The 17516-nt window shown below is 50.1% G+C and overlaps 7 protein-coding genes across 7 annotated transcripts; 4 read left to right on the top strand and 3 right to left on the bottom strand.

The window, feature by feature from the left end:
- Positions 1–3225: 3225 nt before the first annotated feature.
- PFICI_06140 (uncharacterized protein) lies at positions 3226–4432 on the bottom strand (the record flags this gene model as incomplete). The annotated part of the gene is made up of 4 exons (XM_007834721.1): positions 3226–3257; positions 3315–3449; positions 3530–3983; positions 4037–4432. The coding sequence occupies 4 exons, from the start codon at positions 4430–4432 to the stop codon at positions 3226–3228; spliced, it is 1017 nt and encodes a 338-aa protein (XP_007832912.1).
- Positions 4433–5746: 1314 nt separating this feature from the next.
- Positions 5747–7744, top strand: PFICI_06139 (uncharacterized protein; the record flags this gene model as incomplete). The annotated part of the gene is made up of 4 exons (XM_007834720.1): positions 5747–5911; positions 5966–5984; positions 6041–6390; positions 6443–7744. The coding sequence occupies 4 exons, from the start codon at positions 5747–5749 to the stop codon at positions 7742–7744; spliced, it is 1836 nt and encodes a 611-aa protein (XP_007832911.1).
- A 223-nt stretch (positions 7745–7967) lies between these two features.
- PFICI_06138 (Monothiol glutaredoxin-5) lies at positions 7968–8575 on the bottom strand (the record flags this gene model as incomplete). Its single annotated transcript, XM_007834719.1, has 3 exons — positions 7968–8143; positions 8203–8479; positions 8549–8575. 3 exons carry the CDS (start codon positions 8573–8575, stop codon positions 7968–7970), a joined length of 480 nt encoding a protein of 159 aa, XP_007832910.1.
- Positions 8576–9232: 657 nt separating this feature from the next.
- PFICI_06137 (uncharacterized protein) lies at positions 9233–10072 on the top strand (the record flags this gene model as incomplete). Its single annotated transcript, XM_007834718.1, has 1 exon — positions 9233–10072. One exon carries the CDS (start codon positions 9233–9235, stop codon positions 10070–10072), a length of 840 nt encoding a protein of 279 aa, XP_007832909.1.
- Positions 10073–10832: 760 nt separating this feature from the next.
- On the bottom strand, positions 10833–11590 carry PFICI_06136 (uncharacterized protein; the record flags this gene model as incomplete). Its single annotated transcript, XM_007834717.1, has 2 exons — positions 10833–11055; positions 11127–11590. The coding sequence occupies 2 exons, from the start codon at positions 11588–11590 to the stop codon at positions 10833–10835; spliced, it is 687 nt and encodes a 228-aa protein (XP_007832908.1).
- A 1813-nt stretch (positions 11591–13403) lies between these two features.
- PFICI_06135 (uncharacterized protein) lies at positions 13404–14474 on the top strand (the record flags this gene model as incomplete). The annotated part of the gene is made up of 1 exon (XM_007834716.1): positions 13404–14474. One exon carries the CDS (start codon positions 13404–13406, stop codon positions 14472–14474), a length of 1071 nt encoding a protein of 356 aa, XP_007832907.1.
- Positions 14475–15512: 1038 nt separating this feature from the next.
- On the top strand, positions 15513–17025 carry PFICI_06134 (uncharacterized protein; the record flags this gene model as incomplete). Its single annotated transcript, XM_007834715.1, has 7 exons — positions 15513–15730; positions 15793–15888; positions 15941–16001; positions 16060–16132; positions 16186–16626; positions 16680–16798; positions 16873–17025. The coding sequence occupies 7 exons, from the start codon at positions 15513–15515 to the stop codon at positions 17023–17025; spliced, it is 1161 nt and encodes a 386-aa protein (XP_007832906.1).
- Between the last annotated feature and the right edge of the window lie 491 nt (positions 17026–17516).

Raw genomic sequence — 17516 nt, 5'->3', positions numbered from 1 at the left:
GTACACAATACTGGAGATCAGGGAAACTTTTGTTAAAGATGATCAAGCTGTGCAGCCTGGTCTTTTATACAAGATCGACGGCTCTAGTCATCCGTGACTATGTTCGTTCTCTGTCCCAAGTTCTTGGTCCTTCAAAAGGAGATAAACCTGGGGCCCCATGGGGAACTTGAGTGACACCGCACAGGTTCACGGCGGGGACTTCTAGCTTGAGTATAGTTGAATGATCCAAGATGTAGTAGGGTCCATTGCTTTGTCTTGACTCGTCGGCACTGCAGACAAATGATGCATCGGTAATCTGGCTTCACTCAGTGGGGTATAGTGTGTAGTGTTGTAATGCTACCATACAATGCGGCGTTGTTGAGCGAGGGCCGCCGCCGAAAAATCTCCTATACAAGTTAGCTTCGCCGTTTGCCCAGTGCTGACCATGATGCACGAGACAGTTATTCTTGGCAATTGGGGCAAAGCTAGGTGGGTGCCTACATGAACGAGATTTTAGCGGACATCTCGGCAAATGCCTCCATGATCATGGAGCAACAATATGCTTTATCCTGGTGTCCACGAATTAGGGTGAAAATGTTGAGAAATCATGAAGATATTCGACACAAAACACTTCGCTCTTCCCTAGCCTGAAGCATTGTTTTGGCTTGGTCCAGTGGTGGCGTCTGTTTCACGCGTCGCCAACTCCCACGACATACGCATACACTGGGTCAGCTGTGTAGTTGGCCCTGCATATTTGCGCTGGAATGTCTGGAGGAGATCGGGGACTGGAGATTGCTCCCCTCTATCCCTGAAGGAATCCCCAGCCCCAGCTATAGATACGGCAGCGGTCACCAATTGCAGGCTGCGGGGGGGGATATGCCCTTGTTTGGATCACGATCTTCAAAGTAGATTGGCCTGAAGTAAATGGGGATCTGCCGCTTCTACTTTTGCTTAAAAGAGCACAGGGAAGTCCATCGATTAATTCTTCAAGTTTCATCGCGGTATTCATCTCTTGCGTAGTCTTCAGAAAACAGAATTTCGGGGCTTGAGCACACCATTCTATGCATTGGTCTGCCCACTTATACATGGTGTAGTGTGAACAAGCCTCCAAGGGCTGTTCAAGGAAACAGAGAATGGTAGTGGCATAAATCTTTTGGATAGCTACATCCGCACTTTACATATTTTCTTATCAGTATACCAGACTTTTGGAAAATGGCGAGGATGAACATTGATCAAAGGTGCCGAAGAGCCACCTCTATAGCTAGTACCTTTTACTAAATTAGCTCAATCAATTTTATTAACCTAGACAATGATTGTTTAGTCTTTCAGCATTCAAGCATTTTAAGGAATATGCCTACACTTTTCACAGGTATTTCGTCGGTATAAAGGACAAAGAGCTTTCTAATAAGGCATAGCTCAGCCATACCATCTTGTGGAATTTCTCATTTCCGTCAAAATGAACAATACACACAAAGACACCAGGGTGTAGGGAAGGGGAACAAAGGCACCCGCGATGAGAGCACATGGTTCAATTACTGGCCGTCAAGCTCATGTAGCTCATCAAAAGAATTTTTTCAATACTTTGGAAAATTCAACGCTCGACGATTAGCTACCATGGCGGCACTACCGCAACTCAATCACAGATGGAACCATCCTTACCCATTCAGCAACACGGCAGGGCACCCGAATGCCCATCTGCCAAATATAACTGCCGATGAAGGCAGCGAGTTGGAAAAGATGATGAGTGCAATAGCGAGGACATCAGTTATCCCGGCCCCGACCAAGACGCTACATTTGGCCATTAATTTGATGAACCGTGTACGAACAACAGCTCCAACCTCGGCGTGGGCGTACTGCTTTCCTGCACATAATGTCGAGAGAGCAGTAAAGCATCGACAGAATCGTGCAAAGCATGTTCGGATAAGAGATGACCTTGACAAAGCTTGGCTTCCACTTGTTGTTCATGCGGATAGAACAAACATGGGAATCTGGCCTCGTTATCGATATCTTCTCTTCCCCCACATCCATAAAGGAACATCTCCTGGACAGGATATCTTTTCCCTCAGTGTATACGATGAGAGGTATAAGTGTGCCACCCCAGCCCATTCTGCTGTCTATCAGCAAGTTAATTTTGGATGACTAACCTTTTTTCTGGTTAAATCACAGACCGCTACAAGATCCTGGCACGACACGGGGATAGGAACGCATGCTGAAATTGCCCATCGATTAGGCCAGGTGAACTTTTGGTGGATGAATTCCACATTCGAGTTTGCTGGCTGTCCTGGCTTGAACAGTAATATGCCGTTGGAACATCATCACTTAACATATACTGGATATAATATACTCGGTGAGAAACCCAAGTCATCCCGGCCCGAGCTTCCTTTTGTGGACTTTGGAAGCTCTGCAGATGCACATGCAGACTTTGAAACCCACATTTTTGGTCAGCTATATTTTATTCATTTCAATCTAACACTGTCATAGTCTTCTCAGCACGGCAACGGCTACCGCTGAAGCACAAATCCTTTACGGCCTGGCAGGTCTTGAGCTGGGCAAACCTGTACACCAGAGAAGCCGGGACACAGAACTTGATCGCGGGAAATGCAATTCCCGACTCTGCATCCAGGGCCGCCGGCCTTCCCGCCTGCGCTCGCATTTACATACAAATCTTCTTGACGCTGCATTTCAATGCCGCGGCCGGGGTGACGTTCCACAACCACCAACACTTTGCGCTACCACAAGATATACACGCCAACTATGGGGTGGAACTCGCAAGAAATGCCAAGTTGCAGACCCTCTTCCTCCGTTTTTGGAACACGTATCCAGCTGCGTTTATTCCCCCTTTGACTCACGCCGCAACCATGACCTGGCGCGACGGTCTTCGGGGTGCCTGATTCTACCTGCTGCCTACTACTGGATGAAACCTTGGGAGGAAGATGCTCAAGAGTTCTCTGAGAGCTTGCATGACATGACTTGCCGCAAGACAGCGAAAAGGGGCGTGTGTGCATGGGTGCGTGCGAGAGATGGAGCAAGGCGTCCAGGGTCAACTCAATTGATGGATTACGAGTGGGAAATTTGCTTTACGAACATTTAGACCAATTTAAACCAAGACATACAAATATATGACACCGAACAAGAAAAAATCGGAATAAATTGGTGAGATTGTTACCCAGACTACCTAGATATCTTTCCGCAGCCCGACCATCGCTCCTCTGCCCATGCCAAAAAGGCCGACATGTTTCATAAAGACTACATGGTCGCTCCAGGCAATGTTTTGAGCCCTATTGACTATTTAGTTTCTTCGTCATGGAACTATTAATGATCTTTCCGAGACTTACATTGACTGGCTCCTATGTCTTCCTTGGACGCCTGTGCCTTGGTGCAGGCAATGGCTTGGTCGTTGGTCTGTCGCTTGAGAGCTGCGCAGTTATCATTGGCGCACTTTGTATCCATGGCCTTTTGCAAAGCGTCACCTTAAAGTTTTAGGAAACATTAGCTTTTCAAATGCCTTAAACAGATAAAACTGGAGAGCAGTCAGTGTGGTGGTAGTTACCTTTCCAACCAAACAAGTAGTCTCCGTGTATGCCATAGCCCGTATTGTCGCCCATGCTTAAGTAAAAGGGCTGCGAGCCGTCCGTGGGCCAGTCTGCCTTGTTGTTGAACTGTCGCGTGTCAAAGATGGCCTCGTACATGACCTGAGGGATCTTGACCGGGTGAGTCGACGGGCACGCGCCGCCCGATTCAAAGGTGCCGCTCGCCGGGTAGGCGACGTGGCTGCGGTGGTCTGGGCTGTCGGTGTTCTTACCATCCCAACACGAGGGAAACGTCACCGTCATTCGCCACCCGCCTCCGCAGGCTGCCTTTGGGAAACCCGGCGTATCGGAGCCTGTGCATGGGGCACCGCCAAAGGGGTTCTGTTGCATGTTGGACTCGCATCTCCAGCACAGGCCCTTTGGCACCTTGCTGGCATCGCGGTTCATTGGGTCTCCGACGAGCATACGGAAGCCCTGGCATGAAAATCAGCTGGAGAACCACCAACACGAGGTGCGAGATGCCATACCTTGGGAAAGGCCGTGACTTTGGCGCTGGCCTGATATCCTCTGATGTAATAGATAGTCATGCCAGCCTTGGTCCCGAGCCCGAGGTTGACGACCTGGGGGACCAGCTTGAATGTGCCATTCTTGGCCTTGAAGTAGACGTTGGCAGTCCAATAGTTGGAAAAGTCCTCGGAATATGTGCAACTAGTGCAAGTCGCATCTGTCGGAGGGTCGAGGGAACTGGGGCTCATGCTGGCATTGAACGAGTTACCGCCGACGACCTGGTGCATATGTGCTGAAGGAATATTCCCAGGTTCGACCAGAGGATCGATCTGGTCAATGGTGAGCTGAGAGCAGCCAAAGCGCATCAACTCCTGGGATGCCACCAGGGGCGCCAAAAGCGATAGTAGAAACAACATTTCGAATGTGATTCAGATTCTGCTTGATCGTGAAAGGTCTGGTCGAAGAAGGGAAAAGTCTCTTCGACTTGTCCGCGGGCAGAAAGCCTATTTCTTGCTCCTGATATAGTTGTAGGTCCCGACTTGCCGTCGAAACTGGGATGGCCGGATAAAGTCTGGACGGCTGCCATCGGAACTTGTTATCGGAAGCCAGTTATGACGGAATAAGTAACTGCCGCTGATTGAACCCATCTATTCTGGAAATTGGAGACCTCATGACAACACCTGATTGGTCCGCGGGTCATTATGAAGGATATAGTCAGCCCGGCACTTCAGCCTTGGCTACTGACTGGGCAGTTTAGCTTTGAAAGTATGGACAGCGCTTTGGGTCTTTGTTCGGATCGGACCGGCCTGTTCATCATTCCATAGAGTAGAGTTCATGCAATCAAAGACTTGTATATGCTTGATGCAATACTGGACGACGGAGTTTATATTCACCGGTGCCAAAGCTTTTGCTATTTTTTAAGCATTGCAATTTTACTAATCTGAGATGTATGCACTGAAGGATTGTTCAGACTGCAGATTAATGTCGTTATGGGACAAAGACAAGATCTGCTTTGTTTGCACCAACCATTCTCTAATTTGTTCATGCCTGTGTCAACACGTAAAACTGTTTCTCGACATTATAATAAGGAAACAAGTCTTGATTGCTTCGTGGCGAATTGCGGCCACTTTATTCACGGTAGGTTGAGGTCATCATGTTCAAGAGATATTCAACACATTCTAGGACGTTCAAGTAGCTTATCTACCCGACTAAGAAACCAATAGGTAGGAAAAGGGCCTTTATTTCTCACTGGCTGGTGCATTATATGAAGATACTACTACTATTGTCGAGGTATACACGGTCTCTCCGCAAATGCAATACCCCTGCTCTTGGATATCATGCTCCTAGACCTGATTTGGAAGTTCTATCGTAACAAGACGAAGATAGTCCCAAGGGCCTCCTCCGAACCTCGGGCGGGGGAATCGGAGCTGTGGAGTCTCGTTACTAGCGGCGTCTTCCGAAGGGAACCCCCAATCGGATGGCCAGCAGCCGCATGCATGCGTCCCAGGTGCTTTGCATGGGAAGCATTTCTTCGTCATCATTATTCTCTTTTGAAAAAGTATTCCTGAGTGATTTAACCCCATCAGAGTCGTGTTTGTCCTGAGTTCATCGCTCCAAGGAACGACCTTTTGTTTTCTTCTTGATTGTTGAATATTACCGGGTGGTCCTGCTACAGTTTGTATAGAATCACTTTCGATACAACCTACCTTGGGGAATCATTGACGCCCAACATGCCTCTCACAACACCCTCAGTCTTCCCGCCCCAGTCGGATGAATTCATGAAGTTTCCAAGCCGGCGAAGCGTAGTTCACAACACAAAGGGCATCGTCTCGTGTACGCAGCCTCTGGCAGCGAAATGTGGTATCGAGGTACTCAAGGCCGGCGGAAACTGTGCTGTAAGTGCATGGCTTAGACATCTCTCAAGGAAACCATTCTAATGAATCTTGCAGGATGCTGCAGTGGCTGTTGGTGCGTTGCCATGTTAAAATACTGTTATTGCGGACATTTACTAACAAAACCTATAGCTGCTGGGCTCAACATGACCGAACCGGGCTCGACCGGCATCGGTGGCGACATGTTTTGTCTTTTCTACGATGCCAAGACGCAAAAGATCTCGGCCATGAATGGATCAGGTCGCTCCGGAAGCAAGTGTACACTCGAGACCATTCGCAGCTCGCTAGGAATCCAGGACGGCCAAGACGGCAAGATTCCCATGACCAGCGTGCAGTCCGTCACTATCCCAGGCGCAGCAGCCGGCTGGTGCGACACTGTGGAACGTTTCGGAAGTGGAAAAGTGACCATGGAACAGATTCTCGCGCCGGCCGTTGAACTGGGCGAGAAGGGATTCCCAGTGTCAGAACAGATCGGGCACTACGTATGTGTCATGATTCTCACCATGGCTAGGCCAAACGCTGACATGACTCTAGTGGAACGCTGCCGAGCAGACCATCCGTGATGCATCTCCAAACTTTAGCGAAATGCTCAAGAATGACCCGGCTGCTCCTGATGGGGTGCGTGCGCCCAAGGCAGGCGAGATCATGAAGAACCCAACCTTGGCCAAGACGTTTAGAACTCTGGCCTCGGAAGGAAAGAAGGGCTTCTACACTGGTCGCATTGCCGAAGAATTTGTCAAGGTCGTCAAGGACCTGGGTGGCCACCTCGAACTTGAGGACATGGCGCATCATCTTGAAATGGGCAGCGAGCCGGTCGAGCCCATCTCGCTCAAGTTTAGGGGCCAAGGTGTAGCCGAGACTCTGAAGAAGTCGATTCCGGGAGGCAACACTTCGGATCTGGATCTGGGCGTTGAGCTTTGGGAACACCCGCCCAACGGCCAGGGAATCGTGGCTCTGATGGCCCTTGGCATCATCCAAGAGCTGGAGCTTGCGGGCAAGATCCCCGCTTTCAAGCCGGAAGAGTTCAACACAGCGCCGTACCTGCATGCCATCATCGAGGCTCTTCGCATCTCCTTTGCAGACGCGAGCTGGTGGGTCACTGATCCCAACGTGGAGAAAGTCCCTACGGCGAGTATGATCTCAAAAGAGTACCTTGCCGAGCGCGCAAAGCTGTTCAGTCCCGACCAGGCTTGCCCGGTTGTACACCACGGCAGCCCAGCACTGCAAAGCAGCGACACAGTTTACTTTGCCGTATCAGACGCCGAAGGTAACGCCATCTCCTTTATCAACTCCAACTATGGCGGATTCGGAACTTGCATTATCCCCAAGGGATGCGGCTTCACGCTGCAGAACCGAGGCGCAAACTTTAGCTTGCAGGCTGATCACCCGAACGTGCTTGCGCCAAGAAAGCGACCCTACCACACTATTATTCCAGCAGCCGTGACCAACCTACACGATGGCTCATTGCACAGTGTCTACGGCGTCATGGGTGGCTTCATGCAGCCTCAAGGCCATGTCCAGGTCCTGCTTGGTCAGATCGTGGGCGGACTGAATCCCCAGCAGGCTCTAGACGCACCGCGTATCTGCATTGGAGCTGGAATGCCCGAGCACGGCAAGGTCTTTGATCCGACAGTGAGTGTAGAAGAAGGGATGCCCGAGGAGACAATCGAAGGTCTGAAGAAGCTTGGCCATACAGTCAAGGTTGTGACTGGCCAAGGCAGAGGGTTATTCGGTAGAGGTCAAATCATTCGCTGGAGCCTTGACGCTGTCGAGAATGAGGGCATCTGGTCGGCTGGAAGTGACCCCAGGGGAGATGGTGCCGCCTATCCGCAATAGTCGTATCCTCCTCAGTAGGTTGTATACAAGCTGGATCCAAACTTCTCATAGAAACCTCTGCACATTATTTGCGAGGTTGATCTTGTAGGGACGGAGATGGCTTGTTGTCAAATCAAATGCATTTAAAAAACAGACTTTATGAGGACGCCAGTCGTGCTTCTAACCGTAATGTACACACCTGCAGCCCAATAACATCGTACAACTCCTGGGTGACGTGGTCTCTCTATTCCTTGGACTCGCCCTCGGCGCCTTCAGCGGCAGCGAGGACATTCTTCTCCTCCAACATCTTGGCCAAGGAGCCATCTTGGTGCATCGAAACGAGGATATCGCAGCCGCCGACAAACTCCTTGTCAATGTAAAGCTGAGGGATTGTGGGCCAGTCGGAGAATTCCTTGATTCCTGAAATCTTTGTAAGCCATCTTGCGGTCTTGTCCTTTCAGTGTTGGAGGGGTCCATACCTGATCGCAGCTCGGCGTCCTCCAGCACGTTGAATGCGGCAAACTTTTCCGGGTCTACACCCTGCAGACCAAGGATCTGAATGCTTGCTCTGGAGAAGCCGCACTGAGGCAGCTCAGGTGTACCCTTCATGAAGAGAACTACGGGCGCGGAGCCAACGGCCTTTTCGATAGCCTCCTTTGTCTGGGCCGAAAGCCATCTGTTCTGGAAAGTCGTGAGGAAGGGCGCGGGTCTGGCGATGGTCTGGCGGGTGACTGGCCGGGCAGCCTGGCGGAAGCCCTGGATTTTGGTCAATCAGTAATGCGCCGAAGAAGCCGGTAGGAGTGATGAGGTTGAAATGGGACCTACGGAAGAAATGAGCGAACGCGACCACATCTTGACGTTCTTTGTGTGAAGCTGTTTGAAGATCCGATGCAGAATGCGATCAAGCTACGAGTTCGAGGTGTTGGTAGGCTACAGTAGTGCTAAATGTTGCTGAGAAATTCACAATGATGCAAGTCTGTGGCGCGCCTTGAGAGCGCTAATCCCACCCCAAGGAAGCTCACGCCACAACCAACTGCCAGGCGGGCAATGATGGCCGATTAACGGGGATCAATAGCAAGGGGGGTTCATTCCACCACCAACGCTATCATGAAATGTCCCAATCGTGAACTCGCTGGACGCTCACCCGCTGATGTCCATGGTGAGAAATTGTTAGTCCACTGGAAACAACTAGATGTTTCCTTATCATATCCATTCCTTGCATTCACTGACTCGGCTATTCAAGTTTATTTACGGTTCATTGTTCAATCAACACCACCACAATTTTACCCCGAGTGTATCTATCACGAGCTTTGCCCGATGACTAAAGTCAATTCGACACCATCCGATTGGGATATTATAAACTTCCGCCCCGCCCAAGCTCGGTCGGTGCCTTCGGAGCCATCCACTCTTGTGATATCGTAACATGCAAGCAAATCAGAACAACCTTGCATAATTCCTTTTTTTCCAAAGCCAAGGACCCCCCGTCTAAACTTGAAATCACCAGTCAACATGCTGCAGGCTGTCTCATCTGTCCATGATGTTCAACATGTCCGCTCAACGCAAAGTGACATAGCAAACCTCACGGCCTCGTTCCATGACTCCAAGGTTCATCTACTCTTGGCAGCTTCTGGCTCCGTGGCCACCATCAAGCTGCCATTGATCATCCAAGCTCTCTCCCATCATCCCAATCTCAGCATTCGTGTCCTGCTGACCCCTTCTGCTCGCCGCTTCCTTGCTGGCCAGTCCGCGGAGCAGCCCACGGTGTCTAGCCTCTATGACCACTCGTGCGTGGATGCCGTGTACTTTGACGAGGATGAGTGGAAGGAGCCCTGGAAGAGGGGCAACAGCATTTTGCACATTGAGCTCCGCCGCTGGGCCGACATGCTAGTCATTGCGCCCCTGAGCGCAAACACCATGGCCAAGATCGTCTGGGGCATGGCCGACGGCATCATTACCAGCGTCGTCCGGGCCTGGGACGCCCGCGGCGAGCTGGACTCTGACGTCGGTCGGGACCTGCCCGTCGGAGCTGGTGCTGCTGCTGCTGCAACAACGGCCAATGGGGCGGCATCGCGGTCCCAGCAAACTGGCCGACATGGAAAAATCAAGCGCATCATTGTGGCCCCTGCCATGAATACCGCCATGTGGCGCCACCCAGTCACGGAATCGCAGATCAAGGTCCTGAGCGAGGACTGGGGCGTCGGAAAACAAGGCAAGGGAGCCGGCTGGTTCGAAGTATTGCCACCGCAGCAAAAGACGCTGGCCTGTGGCGATATTGGAGATGGTGCCATGATGGAGTGGTCGGAAATTGTCAAGGTGATCGAGGACAGGCTTGGTTTGAAGCAAACATAGTGGTGCTTTGAGGTGCAGTTATGCTCTGCCATCGTATTTAAAAGTGCCTTGTGATGTGAGTATCAGTCTAGTCTGCGTTCAGTTTATGATATGGAAAAGCGCAAAAGTCAACTCTCCTTCAAGGCAGAAGTCACTATCTCATGCGAGTTGCTCAACAGGCTCGACGGGTATCTTCAACAGTCTACTTGCAGGATTAGTTGACGTGTTTACAGCACATGGACCATCTGGCACATGATCTCATGAACACAATCCCTCATCCTGAGTCTCGTGGTCTTACCTGCTGCGTCAAGGTGATCATTACAAGAGACTGCGAGTGTATGACTCTCTCGTGAGTTGATAAGTACACAAAGTTGCGTGCGAGTGCATTGGCTTGGAGCGCGTTTGACTAGATTTTCGGCACGTTGATGTCAAAGATGTCGTCATGTCAAGCATCATTCGTGCGATTTTACAGATAGGGCTTCCCAAAAGTGTCGACACGTGGACAAAGCATATTCAGGCTCATATATCATACCTTTATTACTATATGACTATTTATTGATGAATAATCTGATGACTCAAACTATTAGGGCTGGTAATGTATAAAAAATGCTAAAAGTGAAAAGAAAATGGACGAATGAGTGATTTCCTAAAGCCTTGTGTCGTGTATCATATATCGTGCGTACGTCGTCGTACCTCCTTCCACCTCTCATATCCTCCAAGTTTGCAAGGCTGATCGATGCCCTTGGCTAACGAATTTATCCTTATGCAAGGAAAGGCGGCTTCACACGTGGTGACCAGCGACATTGTGGCCAGGATTGACTGGTGCCTGCACAGGGTAGGAACCGTCTGGGTTGACGACCTGTTGCTGCTCAGGATAGGTATTGTAGGTGCTTGTGGAATGGTGAGAACCCCTGGCGCCCTTGCCTGGGGCCGTCTCATACGATGGTTCGCGGTTGCGACGGTCCTTGACCTCGTGGAACAATGCTGAAAGGGCATACAATATACTTTTGTTTCCCCAAAACCCAGTTGTCAATTCATGGTCCAGGCAAAAGCGTCTTGGGAAAAACAAACTTACGCGCTAATGATGGCCAGGACGAATGTACCCCATGGAAGATTACAGCCGTGCCTCCGTCTGAAATCTGATCGTACAGCATTCGCCAAGAATCCATCCGTGCGACATTCACCACCATATGCACCGGCTGGCCCATGGCGGCGTGTGAGAACAGCAACGGCAATGAAGGCGCCGATGAACAAGATGTCCATGAGCACAAATAGCCAACGTATGATCTTGGGACCGCCGTGCCGTAGACAGCAGGCCATGGCCATGGCTAGGATGGAGTATACCACGGCCGCGGCCAAGATTCCTTCGACGGCGCCTTCACCTCTATTATAGGCCCCTCTCGTCAAGTGAAGCAGCCTGTTCAGTCTCCTGGAGAAGAAACCCAGGGAAATAATGGCGGTCAGAAATTGAAGGAGACGCAGCAGTCTCTGGACCCATCTGTTGATATGACCGGAACGGTATCTTTCCAAGTACGTCATGCTGGCGGTCGTCGAATATCGTCGAGTTCAAAATGTCTGTTAATGCAAGCTGGAGTGAGACAATGCAGAATTACCCAACATCAACTTCGCAGCGATGCAGCAATAGCCATCTATATACCTGATAGCCACCGAGACATGTGAGCCGAGGTCGTTGAAAGTATATCTTGTTTTCCGTCAAATCTCAATTTAGTAGACAACAACAGAACCGAGTCAGACGTCGATGCAACCAGGACTCAGTAATGCCGTTTCCCATTAGACGGCAGTATGTATGCGAAGAAGAAGCCCAGCATCATCGTGACGCGAAGACACGGTTGTAGCGCATTTGCAAAGCCAAGATTCTGGGAATATCCGTCTGCATCAAGTGATTGCCCCTCGCCTTAATTATGGTTATCTCCCAGAGAGTTTTGGCGGACACTGAAGCATTACCCTATAGAATGAATCTCTGACTGGTAAATAAACACTTACCAGGGAATTGGAATGAATTTTGTCTTTATAAGCGCTGGTGCATTACTATTCAATGACGGTAAAAACGCTTCTAGCAGAGTATAGAGTTTGACCGATGGGGATTGGTTCAGTGAGGGGAAATAACAATCAACGTCCAAGCTCGTGTCACCCAGCTGCCGTATACCCAGGAATAGCGCCGTGTGAGGTGTCGGAGGCTAGCCAGAGCATATTCAAGTAATCCATTGGGTGATGTTAGTGAACTCAATGTGACGTTTGCGGCTTGCACTGACGAGACTCGAGGATTGATGAAGCAGTGATGACGACTGATTACCTGGTACTTGGCTGTCATGCTGCTGTAAATTGGCATGGCTCGAAAGTGGTAGGCTCGTTTCCAAACCCGATGACCCTCATCAAACACCCTCAATTCTGACGCTTTCTTCTAAGATGATATTTCCATATAATTCATATTGTAGCTTCAGATGAGAAGCGAAAATTGCGTGTCGAAATGTTTGAATTCTAAACATGATTGCCAAGAGCAACCCGAACGCGATGCATGATGTATGTGCGCAAGGTTCCATAGTAAACGTATCGGGCGTCACTTGCGGCCGCCTGCGGAGCCTCCGCTGGCGGAGATACTGCCTCACACCAGACAGGCAGTGGGTAATACTGGTCGTATTTACAAATGGTTTTGATCGTTTCCTCTGGTATCATGTAGCGATCTCCAAAAAGTCCTGATTCATATTTTCTTTGAAATTGACATTTTCGAGAATAAATATAGATGCAATGTTATTGGCGGCTAGTTGCTTTTAACTACGTTTATCGTGCCCGCCCCCCTTCGCGATGTGCTATCGCATACTCGGTAAGGGCACTATATAGGGGCCTCACACAGCATTCCCTTCGGGCCGCAACACTTTCACTGCAATTTTAACCTTCATAAAGGGGATCACAAACCCTGGTCCCGCCTACGGATCTTTGCCCCAAACATGAACCGCAAATATTCCGATTTTCCCAAGACTATCGCCTCCTTCCGAATCCCAACTTAGCTGTTAAAGGATAAATAGCTGTATGTAGTGAGCCTAAGGCTTGATCATTCACTCTATGGAAAAATCACCCATCCCAAAAGCTTGTCATCCGTCCGGTTTCAATACGCCAACCCGCCATGCAGGTGGATATCGTGGCTATGTCAGCTTGACAAGAGCCTCAGCTGCTGCCTGGGCCAAAATTGGCGCTACGTAGAACAACAAGATGCGCATTTCAGGACTCGCGGGTTTATATTCAAAGGCAATGCAAATGCTACATCAGTCTCACTGCACTAATAGTAGAAGAGGGCTTAAAACGAGAAATAGCTTGTACAACGAAATATACCACGATGACAGCAAGCGTGACCTGGGAAGACCCTCAGCTGGCCGAGTTTCATTCGGCTCTCTGCAAGTCTAGGCGCATCATCGCCGTCCTTGGAGCTGGGCTCTCCGTCGCGTCGGGGCTGCCCACCTATCGCGGCGCCGGCTCGACAGGCTTGTGGCGTAACCATGACGCTACGCAGATTGCGACGCCGGCCGCGTTCCGTCACGATCCCGGCCTCGTCTGGCAGTATACGAGCCATATGCGGCGACTGGCTCTCGCCGCTGCCCCGAATGACGCACACTATGCACTCGCGGAGCTGGCGCGCCGCGTTCCTAGTTTCGTCACGCTGTCACAAAATATAGACAATCTGTCACCCAGAGCAGGACACCCGGCAGATCAGCTCAAGCTTCTACACGGCAATCTATTCAATCTTCGTTGCGCAGACGAAAAGTGCGGTTATGTCGAGAGGGGAAACTTTCAGGATCCAATCACGCCGGCATTGGCACCATTGCTCGACGACCAGAAAAGCTCCGTGATGGGACAAGGTCACGGCACTAAAAGGCCAAAAGCTACTGCTTGGCTGTTGGAGGGCATAGCCAGGAAGAATAGGCAAATCATGGGCGCCGGGTATCAAGAAGCCGCAGACTCGCGCGCAGACCAAGCCGCACTCAAGTCGGGACATGGCAACGAGAGCATCGAGTCGCGCATGGCCGCGGTGCCAGAACCGTCCAACCTCTCGCCAGCGGATCTGCCGCAGTGTCCAAGGTGCGCGACCAGTCTGCTGCGACCGAATATCGTATGGTTTGGGGAGGCCCTGCCGGCAGATCTCATGGCTGAAGTCGATGCCATGTTCCACAACGCTGAGCCGATTGATCTCTGCCTGGTCATTGGGACTTCGGGTAGCGTCTGGCCTGCCGCGGGCTATGCCGATCTTGCACGAAAAAAGGGCGCCCGGATCGCGACTGTGAATATAGACATTTCTGACATTAAGAACGTCAGACCGGGGGTCGATTGGGTGTTTGCGGGAGATGCAGCAGCCATTGTACCGAGGCTATTTGAACCCTTGATTCAAAAGTCGGGCAACGGTGCACCGTGAGAGGGTAGGTCTCATTTGTTCCGAGCACACTCCGAGTACCAGTGCCGAGGTGGATTTTCATTTACCCCAGCTATAATCTCGTCGTATTAGATATAAATGGAATATTGTTGAAACGTTGCAACATCTTGAGCTGTACCTGGCAACTAGATGAATGCGGAGAAAGAGCGGGTGAAGCATCTTCAGGCCAGTCAAATTCAGCCATCACTCATTTATCCGCGCCCAACAAGAAAGCTCACGGCTGATGTGACCCAGAGTGCGTGGTTTGTATAAAGATGCCAAGGCTTGGATTCGCCATCTCCCTGGTTGTCTGAGTAATGAAACAATTGCACTTCATGTATCCGCCGACTTACAGGGCAGCCAAAGTATCTTATATACAGATTGTTCTATTCTTCCATGAAACTTTTGCCCAAGAACTTGATGATCCTGGGGTAAAGTTTGTTCATGAACTGCTACGTCCCGCATTGGGATGGAGACCAAGTATACTACAGACGTTGTGTGGAGACCATGGAGGGTGTCTCATATGTGTGCATTGTAGTATATGAAGAGACAGGATCAGTCAAACCCCAAACATCACGGTGTCTGTAACTCGTTGGCTGTAAGATGCCAAGTTCGAGCTCAATTTCTCCATTGTACGCAATTGGCAACTTATGTGCGGCAGAGCTGCAAGAAAGACTGGACAATTAATTTTTCACAAGAGGGGCACTGCACATGATGAACGGTCATCTTGAATCTCATCTCCTGATGAACTTACCCCGAGTATGATTTCCAGCGAATTGAGCATCAAGTTCCACTGAATCGTGTCTAACAGAGGTGCATGTTGTATTCGCTTCCCCAAAGTCATGGGCCAATGCCGTCGCTCGAAGACCATCGTCATATAAAATATACACAATGCCGTTCCGCTCTTTGAGTGCCAAGACAAGTTGTATATTACAGAATCTGGGGTAGATGCAACGGGACGTACGCGGTATAAAGGGACCTTGCCGTGACCTATTCCAATAAGCAATCATCTACGTTTCGAAAAACACATCGTTTGTCACAATGGCTTCATGGTACATTACCGTACGACTCCTCTTTCTGGTGTTTGTGGCAATATGGTCTGTCTCAGCAACGATTCCCCAGTATACTCAGGAGCAGATCAACTCGGGAGATGCGTTGAAAGACTTGAGCAAACTAGCGTACGAAAATGCAATGAGCCGCCTGGAAAGTAACGGAACATCTGGATGCAACAAGGATAATGTCAAGGTTTACAAGGAATGGTGAGCAGCTCACAACTTCTCATATGCTAAGCGAGTGCTGACTGACCCTGTTCTTTCATTAGGAGGAATATCCCTAGTGATGAACGCATCGCGTACACAAAGGCCGTGCAATGCCTCGTGGACAAACCCGGGCTGATGTCCATCTTTGAAGGGTCCAAGTGAGCAAACATGCTCTCATTTACGGACATGGGATAGCCACTAACTGGCCAGAACTGCATTCGACGACTTTACTGTGCTCCATATCTTATTGACTCCATATGTGCACGTCTCGGTAGGTTGTAGATGCAACAAGACAGAATTGCCAAACTGTACTGATACATGTTGCCAAGGCTTCTTTCCTCCTCTTCCATCGCTACTTCTTATTCACATATGCTGAAAAGCTTGCCGAGTGTGGGTATACTGGTGAGTATTCCAACCCAAATGGATGGACGTTTTGATATTGACCGCTCTGTCAGGATCTATACCTTACTGGGAATGGGGACTCGATTGCGACGACGTCGACGCCTCGCCTCTATTCGATGGATCCGCTACATCCCTCGGCAGTAACGGCGAAAAGATTGCGAATCGTACCGCCCCCACGATCCCAGGCTTCGACCTGTCTGGTATGCTCTTTGGGACCGGCGGCGGCTGCGTCCACAGTGGGCCGTTCAAGAACCTTACCGTCAACTTGGGTCTCATTACGGATCCGGATCCAACGCGATATGCTCCACGATGTTTGAAGAGAGACTTGAACCCGTTTATATGCAAGAACTTTGCATCGCTGCGCAACACAACCAGCGTCATTCTCGACAGCCCAAATATTGAGCTATTCCAAGCCATCATGCAAGGAGACACACGTTATGCGCAGGCACGAAATGTGTTCTTTGGTGTACATGGCGGCGGTCACTTTATCATCGGTAAGTCGATTCATGAGTATCTTGTTCGTAAACTAACGATATACCACCTATAGGTGGCGATCCGGGCGGTGATTTTTACTTCAGTCCCGGAGAACCCGCTTTTTACCTACACCACGGCCAACTAGATCGACTCTACTTTATTTGGCAAAACTTGGACTGGGAGAACCGACAGGTGAGTTGCTCATGCATATGCTGATCCGGCACATGTGTTCCGCTCGGACACTTGACTAACTGTATCATGCCCAGAACGTGGGCGGCACACGCTCGTGGGCCGGTATTCCTTTGGCCCAAAACGCCACACTCGACGATACCCTTCCGTTCCCGCCACTAAATAAGAAGAGAAGTTTGGGTGAGCTGATTTCGACAACTGCCGGACCCTTCTGTTATGTATATGAATGATTCTCATGTGGCGTGGGTCGATTCTTGGCGACTCCTGCCTCTCTTCTCTATGACCAATAGTTGATCGGGATGCATTCAAAAGATGGCCACATGTGGATACACTTCCTTGAGCATGTTGGTATTGCAAAAGAAGATGATCCAAGAATTCATGCTCTCAAGTATATTATACTACAAGTCAGTGGATAGCATATTGTTTGCAGTGAATGTTTTCCCCCGACGACTAGACGTTGGGCATGTTATCCACCTTGCTGTCAGTATTGTCACCATCGTGTCCAAATATGACCGGGTTCGCGGCGACACTTCTGTGGTGTCTTGATCTGGTATGGGCCAGTGGCAATAGGAGCATACTGTCATGTACTATGTATGCAATCGTACTGACAGACGGGAGCATTATTATGAGCAAGGATCTTATCTTATAAACAACGGAAGACGCCGAAATGTCGGATATGATGGCCTGCCTCCAAGGCGACGTAGCATGGACTAAAATGACA

This window comes from Pestalotiopsis fici (genome assembly GCF_000516985.1).
Source record: "Pestalotiopsis fici W106-1 unplaced genomic scaffold PFICI_Scf_4, whole genome shotgun sequence".
Lineage (NCBI taxonomy): Eukaryota > Fungi > Ascomycota > Sordariomycetes > Amphisphaeriales > Sporocadaceae > Pestalotiopsis > Pestalotiopsis fici.
Note: the sequence above shows the minus strand (reverse complement) of the source record. Positions and strands in the feature narration are given on the sequence as shown.